Genomic DNA, 18,636 nt, shown 5'->3' with positions numbered 1-18,636 from the left:
ATTGTAATCGAAGTTGATCAGTTTAGTTGGTAGAATGAACATGAAACGGGTGCATAATGGATTTTGTTCATTATGAAATATACGTATCATGAAACGGGTGCATAGTATATTTTATTGTATATGAAATTAATCTGCATGTAAAAATTTCAATGTGAAAAGGTTTCATTGTAAAATAGTTAATGAAATAGGTTCATGATGGTAAAACATTTTCATTTTCTAATTGATTCGTGATTCATGAACTAGTTTCATGGTGATCAATGTTGCATTGTAATCGAAGTTGATCAGTTTAGTTGGTAGAATGAACATGAAATGAGTGCATAATGGATTTTGTTCGTTATGAAATATACGTATCATGAAACGGGTGTATAGTTAATAAAATAGATTTATGTAAAATAGTTAATGAAATAGATTCATGTAAAATAGGTAATGAAATAGATTCATGTAAAATAGTTAATAAAATAATTAATGAAATAGATTCATAGTTAATGAAATAATGCATAATGGATTTTGTTCGTTATGAAATTAATCTGCATGTAAAAATTTCAATGTGAAAAGGTTTCATTGCAAAATAATTAATGAAATAGATTCATGATGGTGAAACATTTTCATTTTCTAATTTACTAGATATGGTTGTCTTGAATAAAAAATACTATGAATTAAATTTGTTTACCGATTCTACCCTTATTGATGAAATAAAATAAATATTAATTATTTTTTAATGTTTAATTTCCTAAAATAAAGTAATGTAATCTTAGCCATTGATCAAAAAAATGAATGAATGATATTGGTTTACACGGTTTACACAAATGGGTCAAGTTTTTATTTGAACGCTCCTATATATATATATATATACATACATATATAAAGAGTGAAAGAAATATAGACTTGGATCATGTGAAAATAAGAGTTTTGGTGAGAACTGTGAGCACCTTACTGAGTTTTTAGATGAATTGTTATTTTGATCTAATGGGTAAAACATGGGGACCTTCAACTACCTTAATTGACACCTAACAAAAAAAATAGGGATGTTTCTCTAGACTCATACACATGTATCTAGCTTCGTTAATCGTCATCTTTGCTTTTATCTTTATAACTTTCAGTCTATTTTACGGACTTTTCCATATCTTTAATCAATTTCATATATATGAACTTGTTAAAAAAAAGCATCTGGAGGTCTCAGGTTCAAATCCAAGGAGGAATAAAAATCCTCTTGTGTCCACGGAAGTTCAAATACGATGACTCCGGACTACCTGCAAAGCAGGTGGTTGTCCTGGGATTAGTCGGCTCGCATAGCGCGTTGGATATCCAGGTTAATAAAAAAAAAGTCCCTTATGATCGGTAATTGAAGGTAAATGAACGTTTTCATGTTCTAATAAAAAAATTTATTCTCACACGAACCCAATGTTTCTTAAATTGAATATCGTTTGTCGGGGTTTCTTACACATGTTCAGATAGATCCATTTCATGGTCCTATGTCTTACATATAGGAAGAGAAACGACAGACCTAGTATTTTTGTCGAACGTGTGCATCTTTAAGGTGGATCAAATGCCCTATAGTCACGATTTAATCCCGTGGAAAAGTCAAAGTAGTTTAACCCGGAGAAGACTCCATCCTGTTGATTTGGGGAATAAAATGTGTTCTTCTAAATGTAATCAACCTCTTGAGAAAGACGTAAAATTACGTCTTAGACATAATCCCGATGTGTTTTTAGCCAAATTCAATTGTTTTGCCTAATCACATGTAATATTCCAATAAAATGAAGAAAATGAAGGATTAGACAGTTTTTTTACTCCATTAAATTATTCAAAACTTTCTCCAAAATAGAAGAGAACGATGCAAAATTCTCCAAAATTGGAATCTCTTCAAAAATGATTATCATACAAGAAATAATTTTTTATTACATTCTACCACTAATAAACCTTAAAAAAGAAAATAATATTTTATAAAATGTATATTTATGTTTTAATAATATAATTAATGTTATTTAAAAGAAAATAATAAATTTAAATTAGAAGAATACTGGTGCAATATAGCGAGTCACATCTTGATTTTAATGTTCAATTTTATTATTTGTATTTGTCGATGTTATAATACGATTTTATGTGTTTTTAATAAAGTAATAATGATTTTATTTTTGAATAAAATATAAATTTGAAGATATCATAAAAATTTGAAAAAAAATATATATCAATGTTAATATCAAATCAACTATTTAAAAGTTCTCATTTTTTATGTAATTTTTTTAATTTATTTTTTTATTATAATTTAATTTAAGTTTAATAATGAAATAATTTATTTTTAGTTTAATAATATAACATTTTATAAAGATAATAATTAAATATTCTATTAAAACTTAATGATTATCCTAATTATATTTTATATTTTTATATTTAAAATGAGATATTTATGTATTTGATTATGTTTATTTGTAGTTAGTTACATAAATTTAAATATAAAGTTTTAATAAGTTATACTTACTTACAATCTACATGCAATTTTGAAAATTTAAATAATATATATTAATAAACAATACTTTATATATAAAAAATAGTTTTTAAAATTTTTTATCAAATATTTTATAATATAATATAAATGTATTGTTACATATGGATTAAAAGAAGATGGAGTTGGGGTATGGGCGTGGGACAGATGTGGCAGTGGATGGGGGGCACATGATTAAAAGTATTTAGGGGCTGAATAAATTAATATTTTTATGGATAAGGATTCCGCTCTTGCCCATTTTCCAATCCACCTCCCATCTTTTTAACACTTTTCCTTTTCTTATTTCAATCAATCAAATAAATCAAATAATATAATATAATATAATATATATAATCGTGGATGTTTGGATTAATGTATTAAGACAAACCTAATTATATCATAAGGGATAAAAAATTAGGGTTATTAAAAGTGTTATCGTATTATAATGTTAAGTGTCATTGTATATCTTTTGAAACTATAATGATAATACAAGTTTATCTTAGTAGAGTTGGTTTGAACGGCTTTTCTCCCGTCTCAAGAGCGAGGTAGAAACTCATTTCAATCATTTTCTTAGTTTTCAACTGTTAATTTCAGATATATTATGTTTCTGAAAAAAAAATGCGATAAAAAACTCATATACAATGCCTCATATATGAAAAGTAACTAACCAACAAATCACTGATGATTTTTTGAAAAATATCTACAGTTTCGTATCTTATAATTAAATGACACCACCACTCATAAAAATTATTAGGTTGTAGCGTTAACTTGCACATACCTTGACTTGTCTCAGGTCTTTGGAGTACAGTCAGAAAAATAGTCAGTAACTTCATAAAACTCAAGTCGATGATTTCTGAGAAAGCTCTTTAAAAATCCAATTATTATAAATATTAGTTGAAATAACCCATTTTGATTAAGATATTTGTATGTTTATGAGTGAAAAATATAAAATTAATATATTAAATCCTTAAATTCTAAAAATATGTTTTAGAAAATAAAACTTAAATAATAGTAAATTCCTTTATATAATTATAAGTTAGAAAAAGAATAACAATAACTTAAAAAATAAAAGGATGCATATATATTGAAAAAACCAGGAACGTTTCTTTAATACAGGGAATGATTATGGTCCAAGACAATTAATAAACAAGATTCGATTCATGCATAAAATTTTAAGGCGGTAGACACATGATTTTTGTCCATCAAATGTTCAGCCGAATTCTATCGTTACGATGATTTTTTTATTATTTTTTGATTGATTTCGAAAGATTTTTAAGTTTTTTTAACTGCTATTTCTTGTATTTTTTTGGTTGATTGATCGAGTGCATGCGACTTCACTTGAGGCTTTATTGGACTGCCAAGCCTATATATCAAGCATTTAAAACGTGTTTTAAAAGAAGTAAAAAGTAAGCATAAATTGTCGAAAACTGTTTATTTATAATAAGACGAATGTAGAAACTATTCTGGACCTACAAAGCCGAACAGCTAAAGTAGACGACACCAGGACGAACTATATGTACTCAATTCGATTTCCGAACGTAGATCTTTCTAAAATCAATTGTTGATTCCAGTTTTTCTAAAAACCATAATCGGAATCGGGAGGTTATCTATCAAATGGTTGTCGAGTAAGTGTTTGCTGAACGTAAGTTACCTCAACGAGTGGGAATAGCAAAGACGGAGAAACTTACTCGGTAAGAGGTATATGACATGTAATTTTGGTGAGTGAAAAAGCTCTTATCAAATAAGCGCTTACATTCTGTTCTAAACTAAGCCGATCCTGGATCTAATTCGGACCAGCAAAATCGATCGGTGCTTAATTCCGGTTAACTTGGGTTTAAGATCCAATCAATGTACAGGGCCACTGAAGATTTTCTTGTCTGTTATCTTCAGGGTCCCATAAAATTAGTAAAGATTCACATAAATGGCACAAACACCTACGAGTAGTTGCATAAAAGTCTTGATCATAAGATTAAATAGACCAAGACCACCACAAAGTTTTGGACAAAAAAAACAAATTTTTTTGTTTAGAAGTGCTCTCATCATGATTACCCGCCAAGAAACAATGATTCTCGCAATCGTATGTTATGTGCATACATGTGCAAGAATGAATGTTTAAGGTGCAAATAAACAGTAGTCGAGTTCGATTCGACAAACCCGCTCCTTTGCCTTGTTCCTGGTTTAGAATATACATAGCGACATTTCGACCAGGCCCCAGGGACTGGACCGAACCAGCTATAGACCGGTCCGTGACGTCATTAGTTCAAATTCAGACAAGATTTTTTTGAGTCAGACACTACAAAACCTATCTTTCTTGGGACCAGATAAAGCTCGACCTGGTCTGTGTGCAACTCTAGATATGATTGTCAGGTTATAACATCCAGTTTGATCAACATAATATAGAGGTCTTGAGACCGAATCCTACCCATGGGGACTTGTTGAATAACTTACTAAACATGCATCCACCAAACAGAGGATGTTTAATTTGTTTCAACTTTCATGGTAGGCACACACACACACATACATGCACAAATGAACAAATGCTTGTATACAGACTACCTGTAGGATAATAAACTAACTCGTAAACTAGTCATGTTTGGTAAAAACCAGCTAATAAGCTAAATGACAATGTAAAATAACCTAAAAGGCATGCCAGAAAAAACAATATGAAATTGTAAAACTAGCTTATGGTTCCCAAACATAATATATGTCATATTTCAGCAACAATTACTTGAATCATATAAGCGAGTAAAAAAGGTGATATGTAGCACACACATAGGGTTCTCGTTATTGAAAATATTGTATAAAAGCCCATGTTCACCATCTTTTTTTCACTTTATTTCAAATATGTATTTTGAATCTACTGTGAACTAATTGAAGGTAAAAAGATTGCATAAAACTAGACTTTTTTAACAAAGAAATTTAAAATTAGTAAAAAGGCAGGAGTTTTGAGGGGAGGGGAGATGTTATCTGTACTAAAGAAAGTATTGTAGCACTAGAGATAGGAGGATGATACCAATGACCAGAAGAACAGAAAGTGCAGTTAAAAAGTAGCACCTTCTAAAACCTTCAAGTCATTCAGACCTCATCGCGTCTTGTCCTCCATATCGGTTTTGTTCTGATGCTATCGACATACTGCTTTATACATGCTTCATTCGTCTCGAACAGAAATGGCATTCCTCTTATCTGCAAAATTCTCCAAATTCAGTAGATGCAAACAAAGTTTTTCTAGAAGCAAACGCATTGACCTGAAAAGTGGTTGGGCAACCACTATTGTATTCAGTGAAGTTACAGCATTTGATCATGGTGTATGCCTTTTTAACACGATTTTGATTTCTGTATAATGGATATATTTGTTTGGAAGCGTTATAAGTTTAGAACATAAGATTGTTTAAAGTCTAGGTCCCTACACCTCGTTTACTACCCTAATCCTTTGTCTCCAAAAACTCCTATCAGAGGTCATGTCCTCAGAATGTCACCAATACTCATCAGCTATGGGTTGCTTAAAAACAAAGAACTTGAATGAGAGATATTTGGTGATTAAGTCATCATTCAACAACTTCCTTCTAATGCCAGGTTATTTAAGGACTTATTTAACAGTTGTCTAAGGGGCCGTTTATCAAACACTTACCCGAGTAAGAGCTTATCAAGTCACATTACCTTACCGGATGAATATGGTAAGGACCAAGAATCTTACCCGGTAAGAGCGAGACAAGGACCAAGAGTCTTACCCGGTAAGTGAGGCGACGACTCTTACCACGGTAAGCGATTACCATGTAAATTGTTGCATACGATGTCGTTTTGATGGACTAAAATCTTATCCCATAAGTAAATAATAGTGTTAAATTTTACCGGTAAGTACTTACCAGGTAAGTGTTTGGTAAACGGCCCCTAAGATTATAACCACATTATCCCATCCTAGGAACAAGTAATTACAGGAAAAACAAAATCATTAGTTGATATCAAAAGCAAGTGTTATAACATACCTCAATTAAACAACTTGAGGTCAGGCTAGCACTCTGGTTGGTTGCTAGTTCAACACTATTTACGAATACTGAATATTTGCCAAGGTTCTTCAAATAGAAGGAACCCTCTTGATCCATGTGTATAATTGCCTGAAATGTTTTTGAATCGTAAAGGACTTCAATAGATTCAGAAATATGTACTCCCTAGTTTGTTAGATTAGAATAGCCGCTATTCAACATCTTCGGAATTTGGAGGAATCAAAGCTCAACAAAACTTAAAACTTTATGAAAACAAAAAGGGAAAGAAAGAATTTAAAGAAAAATAGTGCGCCAATCTTCCAGACCCAACCATAATCAGAGCTTAAAGATTAACCCTTTGTACCATACTAAAGCTGTAAATATGAGCTGATACTCAAGTCTCCGATGATGAATCTACATTTAAATCTACAAGTGAAGCAATTGGAGATGATCGGAGATATCACTTAAAACAATCCTAAGTTTAGCACTCCATGTTCTTTACAACCTAAAACTTAAGAGCATTGGGAATGCTTAATTGTGTGATGAAGACATAACCTCCATACCACTACTCAATCAAATCACAATTTTCCTGTCCCTCATTTGATCTTATTTAGCATAATTGATTTATCCATTTGCTCTTAATGTACAACTTATTTCATAATCTATTGCTTAAGTTCCAGATATAACACACCTGTCGTCGAGATACTCTACTGTTATGGCCATCTCTTCCCAAATCAATGTCAACGTGAACATCCTCCGTTGCTCTTCCAACTAAAACCTAAATCACAACATGGATTTATAGAACAATGAGACTGAGAAGTAAAAGAGAATGCATTCACATAATACATATTTCCAGATCAAGAACTATTTAAGACCATTACGAAACTACTTATTGCATCCATTCAGCACCATATAACCACCATAACATTTATGTAAATAAGATTTAGCCACATATTCTGATGAACAACCAAATATACAGAGTTCAATTAGCACAAAACCACGTAATGGTCCACTTATTAAGCATATTTACTTATTTGTAAAATAATTTTATGGGCTAGTAGAGTTTGTAAATTTTCAGATTGATGCAAGCATGATCAATTTAGCAACCACTAAAACAACAGGAGTGAGGTATTCAGGCCTCTCCAGCACCATACGGATGTGCATAGCTAATATACCATAGGTAGTGTTCAGACCCTCTCATAGTGCATGGAAGCAGCAGTTCCTGCCTCTAGCAGATTTTTTGGAAGTGTCCAATTCTACTTCCTTCAATTGTCTGTTTCCTATACGTTGAATTTTTGTGTAAATATCTCTTGTATTTAGGCTGATTTATTTGTTTGTCTTTCTTGTAATCTGATTCCCTTATTTCTCTTATGGTATATATGTACATATAGGAAACCATCCCACCAATTTTGTGAGCTAAATTTCTCTACAGTGCTCTTCTTTCTCCATTTTATTTTTTCAACTCTTTACAAAACAACTCAGGTACTCAACTTAGGAAGACTATATAAACTTGTTGAATTTAGACTAATGCAAACATCTATGCACCTAATAAATAAGTAACTTGGGTGACACGTGTCATCTTCTGGTGAGTCGGTTATCTTATTTTCCCGCCTAAACATGTATCCAGACACAATTTACATTAATGGTTCAATTAGACTCATTTTAATGTATCTAGACACAATTTACATTAACAGTTCAATTATATTCATTTGATTGACATGTGTCCTCTTATTCAATCAATCCTACTAATTTAGGATGCAATTAATTTTATTCTTTGGTTAACTAATTCGTGTGGTAACCGATTCCCGAAAAAAATGATGTTTACTTCTAAGTTTAAATTCAATTTACTAATATAGTTTCATTTCTAAATCCAACTTTATTTTAGGGTTAACTTCATTTTATTCTAAATTCAATTTACTGAAAAGTTTTACTTTAGAGTTATTTTAAGAGAACAAGTATGAAGTCATTCTTTAGAGTTAGCTCACCCGAACTCTAGAGTCTGAACTCTAAAATCTTCTTTTTCAGACTTAGAAGTCTGAACTCTGAAGTCTTTTTTTTAGACTTAGAAAAAGAAGTCCGAAGTCTTCTTTTTCAGACTTAGAAGTAAAGGGGAGAAGATAATTTAGTTGAAGACATCCTAATTAGAAATGAGCATTTAATGTTTCCTGAACATAAGAAAATATAAATATGAAGAAAAAAAATACAATTTGGAGGACATACTTAACCATGCACACATCCACACACCTAGGTAGGCGATAAGAGAAGCATACAAAAGTTCGTCAACAAGAAGGTGAGATTACCAAACCAAATGAACCCGGTATATCCCACCCGGAGACTAGGGTCTAGGAGGGTAAGATGTAAGCCTCAACCACTAGGGTTGAGAGGTTGTTTCCATGAAGAACCCCAAGCTGTGCACAATGCAAAGGTGTGTAAAAGCATGCAAAAAGATAGGCAAATAAAACAAGTGATTGGGATTTAATGGTGTGTGCATGCTACAAAGATGTGCAAGCAGATAATGTAATCAGGAGGTAAAACACATAAAACAAATAGAAACTAACGCACGGGGTCAATTCGTCTTATCTATACCCTCCTCTCAAAAACCTTCACGGCACCCTCTATCTGATCCCACTAAAAATCTACCACTCTAATCTTACTTCTCTAAGAGCTCCTATCAGAAATCATGTCTTTGGATATGCCTAAAGTTGCCAAATCCATCCTCAGTTGGTCATCCCATGTTCTCCTAGGCCTACCCCTTCTCCTCACCCCCTCCAACATCACATGTTCCACTCTCCACACAATCATTGATAGTTATCTCCTAAGAACATTCCCAAACCACCTTAATCTACTCTCTCAATTTATTTGTGATAGACGCAACCCCTAGTTCCAATGAAAACTTTGTTAGGAATCCTATCTAGCATGGTCCGACCACATGTCCATTTCAATAACCTCATCCACGCAACTTTTAATTTCTTTACTTGTGCCTTCTTTCCAGCCCAACACTCAAAAAACGATACAACATAGTTGGTCTTATAGCTACCTTGTAGAATTTTCCCTTCAGTATTATAGGAACCCTCTTATCACACAACACTCTTGTATCCGCTCTCCACTTTAACCATCCTCATTTTTATGCGATCCAGTGCTTAACGCCGTCTGCAATCGAAGTTGAGATTATGAACATTAATTGTAATTTCTTTCTTTGGCTACCCTGTATTCATGCTTGGTTTCTCAAGTCTTTTTGCGATCATGAAGTTGGAAACAAAAGATTCTCCAAAATGGAGGAACTAGATATTTTGGGGATTTTGGGCTAATTTTTTGCTCCAACAAATCCTCCAAAATGGAGAAAGCGAGAGAGAGATGGTAAAATTCTCCAAATTTGGGAGACTCCCTAAAAATGATTGCTTAGAAAGGAGATGATTTTTTTATTATTTTCACCAAATAAGAATCCTTGAAATTAATTGTTCAGGAGAGATAATATTTTATTGAATGTATTCAATACTTTAAAAATATAATTATGTTGTAATCTCCAAAATGGAGAAGCTGGTGGAGTTGAATGTAATTCTTTTTGGAGATTGAGATTTTTCATTCTCCATTTCGGAGAATCTGTTGGAGATGCTCTCAGTCCTCAATGTTTGGCAACTATCTCGAACTCTGATCAAAAGGTTCATCAAATTTATTCAAAGCTATACACGGCAATAGCACGTATTAGCACAAAAATACAACCACTCCAAGAACCGCCAGGTTGTCGAGGACACGTCTAAAGAGGAGGCCCAGAATGAGAGTGGCGCCTAGTTGTTGAGAGCGTTTGTTGTCTTTGTAAGTATCAATTGATTTTTACATACATGATTGATAATAGTTAGTAATGAATTTGATGCTTATAAATTTATCCAAAAGTTTCTCATATGAGCAAGCACCTTCACAAGATCAATAATTATGTGATGTTGATTGTTGAATCTAATATTGAACTTGTGGGTGGCACAAATCTAATAGGCGCTGCCCAAGTATGTGAAGAGTTTATGGTAAATTGATTAATGATCATTGTTCAAGGAAACATTGGAACTCTACCTCAATGCTAGACAAGAATATAGACAAGATACATATAATCCATCAACATATTTGTAACAAATTATATCTAATATATGTATGATGCATGCATGTGAATGTAACGAATGGATCGCATGTGAACATAGGAACAAAACCACTTTCGAGTAATAGTTCATCCTCACATGGTTGATAATAGTTAGTAATGAGTGGATCTTTGGTGCTTATATATTGATCCAAAAGTTTATCTAATGAGCAAGCACCTTCACAAAATGAATAACTATGTGATGTTGATTGTCGAATCTAATTTAGGACTTGTGGGTGGCATGTATCTAATAAGCAGTGCCCAAGTACGTGAGGATTTTATGGAAAACTGATTGATGATCATAGTCCAAAGGAAACATTGGAACTCCACCCCAATGCTAGATAATAATATGTACAAGATAAGTATAATCCATCAGCACATTTGTAACATATTATACCTATGTATGTATGTATGTATATATGTATGCATGCATGTGAATGTATTCATGTATGTATGCATGCATGCATCTATATAACTCCTATCTAGTCAAAATCAACTACATTCAATGTATTCAAAATACTACATGTGGTAATATTATAGCTTGTTACATGTTTTGCTTTACCGGCTGTACATCAATCATGACAGAGATAAGATTTAGTTATGAAATTATCATTTAGTCATTTACTCATTTCGGATTACTATTAGTTGTCGTAAAAATACCTCTGGTTTCTTAACATAGTATGTCATATGCCACCCTTGTAAAATAGCAAAAGCTCCCCGTGATGTCATATCTCTTTTCAATAAAGCTTCAGCAGCTTGTTCCCACCTAATGATCATCTTGTGAGTGTCTGCATTCTCATATTTTAAGGCTGCAAAATAAAAATTAAGCCAAGATTACTTGATAGTTTTGAACACTCCATACAAAACGTAGAATAGACAAGTTGCAAAGCTTGGCAGTCGGGTTTCGTACCCAATAGCTATAGCTGTAAGATGAGTTAGAAGTAACCTAAATAAATTAGAACATTTATGTTCAAAGAATGTCGCGAATAGAAATGCTATACAGATAATGGGTTGTTTGTATGTGCGCTTTGGAACTGTATCTAGTTATTGTGACTTCAAATTGCATTAATCAGTGTTTAACGTCTAGATGAACAGATTCTGATATTATCTAATTATTCAGGGGTCAAATGCTCAGTTTCATACTAGCTGCAACAAAACTGCCTTATCATTTATCAAAGGGTAAAACAAAATTGCATGTCTTTTTGAGGGACTTTTACTCTCATTTCACAAGACATCTCTCCTTTTTCACAAGAATGTCTCTTTTGGTCATTTTATTTATTAGTTCCTTAATAATCATAATTTTCCAAACACTCAATTGATTATATGATTATTACAACTTCAAGCACCGTCTCCTACAACCCATTTTATTACAACTAATTATTTGTTTTTAATTACTCAGTATCACATAATTGATTTCAAAAAACCCATCACGACACCCCCAAAATGAACTCCAATTGTTCAGACAATAGCATAGAACGTCACATATTATAAGCCTACAAACAAAGTCATGCAAGCCACTAGGCGAATAACTATTGACATCTTTAAAGACCATTGCTTGAATAGTTGATCCGATTTTCCCAAAAACACATCATCCTGGAACATCAGAGCATAAGCGAATCCATATATCTAAATATCAAATAAAAATTATGCTACTTGAGTTTGCATTTACTTATTTCTCCCAAGCCTGGAGTATATTAGGTATACAACTAAATGCTCTCATTGCAAGTAACTCTTGCATCTTTCATGCACAGCACAGAACAGTCAAATAAGTGGAACAGTTAATTGACCTTCATCTAACTATATGCCTACATGTTTATTTAACATAGACTTCACTCTTCCACATGGTCCATTGTGCAAAACAAGACAACTCTAGTTGACTACCAAATTTGGTTACATAAGGAAGCAAAATTGGCTACAACCTCGCATAAGCATATGACGACAACCAAGTCACCATGTCATGTAACTAAGGAAGGATTGGCACCTTCGTTAAGTAGACATACAACAGGTCATTCTACCTAGTGTTCTCACCAGTTTCCATGGATTAGATAATAGATATAACTGAACCGGATACATGCGCAATGATATGGAAGTCTCAACAACCTTACCTAGATATTTACGAAATAATGTGGTCAAATCCTTATGGTTCAATTTGAGACATGAATGTGGCAATATAAACTGGAGAGGATCAAAGACGTAGCTGTATCATAGGTATTGTACAGTACATCATTATTAATTGGAGTTTGACCTGGTGTAGACCAGGTCCTGGCTGACCCAATTGCAGAAATAGGTACCTTGCAGCATTTTATCGCTAGGTCATATTGAATTGGTTGATCTTGAAGAAGAAGTGGGGAGCACATGAGATGAATTTATTGGAAGATGGTGAAGAAGAGAATGATGATCTTGATGACAATAGAAGAAACTCTCCTGTTAGTCTCAGCTCTTGTGCTTTTCAGTTTTGGTCTCTTTCGATAGAAGTATAGTAAATGCTCAAAAAATACAAGTATGCTTATACACGTAGATGCTTTACCTTTTCTCTTTTGCTGTGTGGTTACAGGCCTGATATATAATGAGTTATGACTCTCCTTGCTTTGATAAGTGGTAACAATGTACCTAGCAACTGTTTAATTAGTTACCATCTATTATCGATTCGAATGCGGCTTGGTAAGCGACAACAATGTAACTAAGAACTCTTTACTTGGTTACTATCTATTATCAATGCACATGCAATGAAGCGACTTTGTCTATTAGTAACACAAGTTATATTAATGTAGTAAATTTATTTATCAAAAGGATTGTGAGATATGGACCCACGTTTCCTGCCTGTAGCTCCTGGCAACAAAGATGCATGAACCATTTCCGGAATATGTGTCCGGATAGTCCAAAGTCTCGATAATTAGCTCTCGGTCTTCTGGTCGCAAAACAACGTCGATGCTAGTTAGTGGCATCCTACCACTTCACCACATGACCCTATTATGTGATTGATAATTATAGAATCATGCATTTATTATATGATACATGCACCCTACAACTGTTTAGGTACATTTACATTCGTTTTGAGATCTTCAATTGAATCTTATAATTAAAGAAGATCCATGATTAGCTACAATGAGATTCTGACACCCGTGTATAAATCATGATTTGACATCTACATTAGCAATGATAGATATAAACAATAAGGAAGTCTCAGATATGATTCCTACTTGGATCCCACGTCTATTTGTTAAAAAATAAGATGAATTGGTGCACCAAGCATGATGTCTCTTTCCAAGCTTGGTTTGCAAGCAATAATGGGTGGGTTAGGTTGGATTGTTCTTCCCATACCAAGGCACCAGTAACGGTTAAATTGCCAGAGTTGGACCGTGTGTTTCTTAGCCATATAAAATATCAATTCCTCTTCCATTCGATTATTTGATGTATGATTAAAGCATCCATCATTCAAATGAGTAACATAAAGAAACGATATAAGATAAATGGCATAAAAAATCATCTTTAATAGTCAAGCTTGCATGTTGTATGGAAATATATTTATAGAGAAAGTGTGTGCTAAATCATCTAGTAGTTTTAGTTGGTAAAGTAAGATGGATATTTTAAGATCACAGCAACAAGTCAACAACAACAAAAGAACCTGTGTAATGTTCCTCTCCATACTGCCATTAAAAACCTAAATAACTCTAGAAAATTAAATCACAATTAACATACACAATCATACATATCGAAAACATTATCCTGTAAGTCTATTATTATCATATTGCATATCTAGAGAAACGTACGCAAATAAATAAAGTAACATACTTTGTAGATGGCAAGAACTCTCAATTCCATTCACATATAAATTCTGTTCACTTGGGCTCAAATCCTCATCAAGTATCTGCAAAATTACAAAATAGAAAGAAAAAAAAGTTTTAATAACTGAATCGAAGATGAAAGTTTTCAAGAACCAAGATAGCTGTCTCAGTCCCTGCTGTATTGTCCCAAAGGAAAAGGGATGGGATTTCCCCAAGATAGCTGACTCAACTCAGTTTTTCCTCAAAGTTTGATTATTGTCAATAGCTTTTGTAATGCAAATAACATCATGCTACTTCAATTTTTATAATAGAAGTCATTGTATCTGATATGTACAACGTTTGTATACCTTTGGAACTGGGTAGTTTGCTAGGACAAAAGAGTCTAACAAACAAAAAGTTACTATGATTAAGAAAATGTTTTTACCTTATCTTTATTGTATAATGTTACAAAACTGAAAACTGAGTAGTTTGCTAATAGCATAAAACCCAATGAACGACAATTACCATTGCTTCGACATCAGAAAAGTTAGGTATATCATCATCGCTTAGAGATGGAAGTGCTTCATCTGTTGGTGAAGGTCTTACAACCAGAATTGGATTAGTATGTTCTGTGGAGGCAATTTCGGCATGTAATATTTCTTCTTTTTGTACGGTAGCATTAGCATGCATGTCATGGTTACCAACAACAGCATTCAACTTAGGAGAGTTTGCAAAGATATCAGAGCCATCCGTTTTATTCTCCAAAAGAGTGCTAACAGGATTGCAATGATGCATTTCCTGCTCAGATTTTGTAGCAGATGCCTTCTCAGATGCAGGAAAAAGATCACTTCTACAGATGATTGCTGGACGAACTTGGCTTCGATCTTCACAGGGCAAACTTGGCTTGCCATGTAACACATGCTGACCATCACTGCTAGACAAATCCTGCTTAAGCCTATTATCTCCTAGTATTTCTGATCGCAACTGTGATCCAATGATTGGTGAAGGAAATTGGGATTGTTCATATCTATTTTCTTTAGGGATTATCTGCTTAGGAACTCTAAAGTCCCTTTTCCAACCAACTGCAGAATCCTTAATAGACTTGGAAGTTGAGTGAGGTGGAGGCTGGAAAATATCCATTTGCATTACGTAAGGGGATGTAAATGGAACCAGAGGCAGGAGAAAAACATCATCATTGCTAGGTATTTCTGGGTCCTCAGTGTTTAAAGTGCAGATGATCACCGAGTTTTGTGATTTAGAATTCATACCAGATGCAGATGGCAACAATAAACACTCCAAGCTTTTAGCTTCCTGATGGCCACCTTGAGGCTGATTCTTGTTACCGAATTGTCCAAAACAAGCAGCATAATGATTATCGATGAATTCATCTACAACTGGCATTGTGGAAACAATGATATCACGTCTAGCATCCGCTTTAGGAGAATCCAACAAAAGTGAGCTCAAACCATCAATGTAAGACTTGTCGATTACATTCCCATCAGCATCCATAAGAGGAAGGTCATCATCCTCCATAGCAAGGTCAAAAAGAGTATTTGATATTTCCATTAAATAGCTGCTGGCACTAGTAACTGCAGTTGTAGTCTCACCACACATTTGCTTTTCCAGCTTAGCAACACCTGAATAGACATCACCAGGAAAATCTGATGTTCTGGCCACAGATCGTTGGTCCTCTTTAACATGGATACTGGGAGAAGTAGAGGAACAAGGGTCTTCTGTGTTCCAAACTGCCATCTTCTGAAGCATAGATGAAGGCCCAGGGTTTTGGATTGCTGCCTGACAATCTGGATTTGGTGAATGTAGGTTTCCTTCTCCTCGAATTACAGGATATTCATTCAGCTTGTCAATATGAGGTTGATCAATCATACCAGGCAACTCTGTTCCTTCGTCTTCAAGTAGGTCGTAGATCTCTTTAAACTCGTCAGATTCCTCAATCGAAGCATCGTTCTCAAGTAGAGATATATTATCTTGGTTAGTGTGAGCTACCAACGTCCCTCTATCATGCAGTTCAATATAACTGTTGTCTCCAATGCAATTTTGATGCTCACAATGAAGTGTATGATGATTAACATCAAGACTAAAGTCAGCATGACCAGCAGCTTCATAGGTAGAAAATCCAGCAGCCTGGTTGTCTTGAACTATCTCACCAACAACAAAGTCTGCAGCTGGAGGGTGCTCTTCATTTCCATTCCCATTGCTATTTACAGTTGTATTTGGGAAACTGACATCCAGTGAATTCGATGGATGATCCCGCATCCTCTTTCGCATGGCATAGAAAAGTTGTCGTACACTCTCAGCCTTCCTCTTACCAGATACTGAAATATCCTCCTCGATGTTGTCCAGCTGAGCAGACTTTGAAATTCGAGCTGAAGCAGACTGCTCAAACTCCAGTATGCGAGCAGATGCCTCGGCAGCAACAACAGGATCATAGAGTATAGCATGCCAACGGTCTTGCAGCTCCTGAATGGTGAACCTTTTGGAGAACTGCACAACTCCTCTGGCTAGGGATTCCATGGAGACACCAGCCTACAACAATAAACAGAAATACCTAGTTTAATGTATCACCAAATAATACTAACTAAAGGAGGAACATGGTTCTTCAACTTCCATTAACTTCTATATAATCTAGGCAAGGCTCTGAATATAAGGAAAGCGGTTTTCATTAATATTTTATATTTTGAAGAACATCCCTCCAACGAACATGCACCTGCATGATACAATTTCTTCTTCTTGTGAAATAATCTCTTTGGTCCTGGTCTTTGTGTTCTGATGAAAGACATAATTACTAGGAGTATTGCTCTTGATGAGAATCTATTTAAGATATTTCTTCCCACAAGGTGCTTCTGATATAATGTCAATTTCAGAAGAACGAACAAAACTCAAAGCTGGTTTTAGAAAACACCTATTTGGAAAGTACAAGTCTTTCAAGACAAACAGTAACCCTGTATGCATTTTTGGCGCCAGCGTTAGATCAATGATCATGTCCTTATCACTGTTGATCTTTACGGCATTGACATGAGCCAGTAATTTATTCTTCATAAGATTCATCAACTTTATTTATGTTGATAATAATACAGACCAAAAAAGACCTGTACCATTTATCTTGACAAGTGAAGAATGTAGGTCAAAATTTCCTATCTGGCTACCTATCTAAATTGAAGTTAAAATAATTGATCCACACCAAACAATTCCAATTGAAAATGTCTATGATCAATTTCAACCTAAACAATACAACAGAAACAAATTGAAAGTGATGTTTAAACACTTCATGCAACACATGCACAGAAACATGATTTTAATTCCAAACTATACAGAATTATTGATAATTCACAATTAGAACAACGAAACACGAGACTGATAAAGAAACAAAGAACAATCCAACGAACAAACTTTGTCGACAACGCGTTAATCTTACACCAGCAATATCAATTCACAGAGAATCAAACAATATCAATTCTAAAATCAAATATATAGACGATCAAGGTTTAACACGATAAGGTCCAAATTGAGCGAAATTATTCAAATAGACACAAGAACAGAAATTGTAAATGTAGCTTAAAAAAGCTTACTTCGGCAGCTTTTTTCAACTTGAACTCGTCTTCCCTGGTCCAAGAGAAGTCAGCGGCGAGAGCCCCCATGGATGGCAAAAGTTGTAACGGCGGCGGCGGTGGTGCGGCTGCCGGTTCTGTGTGTGTTCGGTGAAAGAGTAGGAGTGCAGACGGATTTAAAAAAGAAGTGGGGCAGCCATTGCCCAAAAAAACCTAAAGTTTATGAAAAAATACGACTCAACTTCAAGTGTCGACTTGACTGCACATTGCGGTCTGGTGTGGGGCGACCAAAAGAGTTTATATGCAATTGCAAACCTTATAAATATGTATTTTGTTATAAATTTTTTATATTTATTTTTAGTTGTCTATTTATATACTGTATTATAAAGCATTTGACAAAAACTCTTAAAAATCATTTTTTATGCGTAAAGTACTGTTTATTAATGCATATTACTTAAAACTCAAGATTACAAGTAGATTGTGCGTAAGCACAACTTATTAAAGCTTCATATCTGAATTCGTGTAACTAACTGCAGATAAACATAATCAAATACAGGATAAACATTTCATTTTAAATATAAAAAATCTAAAATATAATCATGATTAGAGATGGCCAAAAATCGGTCCCGGGCCGGTCCCAATCGGTCCTCATCATTCTCATAACCGGCCATAACCGGTCCCGGCGTAACCGGTCCCGGTCGAAAATGATAGGACCGGTATA

At 34.1% G+C, this 18,636-nt stretch overlaps 1 protein-coding gene across 2 annotated transcripts; it reads right to left on the bottom strand.

Moving 5' to 3' along the window:
- Positions 1-5,178: 5,178 nt before the first annotated feature.
- Positions 5,179-18,155, bottom strand: LOC112514068. 2 transcript variants are annotated; one of them, XM_025120387.1, is made up of 7 exons: positions 17,937-18,155; positions 14,875-16,893; positions 14,378-14,453; positions 11,246-11,394; positions 7,154-7,240; positions 6,466-6,594; positions 5,179-5,665 (listed from the first exon to the last, which is right to left on the bottom strand). In XM_025120387.1, exons 1-7 carry the CDS (start codon positions 18,003-18,005, stop codon positions 5,558-5,560), a joined length of 2,637 nt encoding a protein of 878 aa, XP_024976155.1. In that variant the 5' UTR covers positions 18,006-18,155; the 3' UTR covers positions 5,179-5,557. The 2 variants fall into 2 exon arrangements, with proteins under 2 accessions (XP_024976155.1, XP_024976156.1); XM_025120388.1 differs by lacking the exon at positions 6,466-6,594.
- Between the last annotated feature and the right edge of the window lie 481 nt (positions 18,156-18,636).

This window comes from Cynara cardunculus, assembly GCF_001531365.2.
Source record: "Cynara cardunculus var. scolymus isolate 2C chromosome LG 6, CcrdV1, whole genome shotgun sequence".
In the NCBI taxonomy this organism is placed as follows: domain Eukaryota; kingdom Viridiplantae; phylum Streptophyta; class Magnoliopsida; order Asterales; family Asteraceae; genus Cynara; species Cynara cardunculus.
The sequence above is the reverse complement of the archived record's forward strand: the minus strand, read 5'-3'. Positions and strand labels throughout refer to the sequence as shown.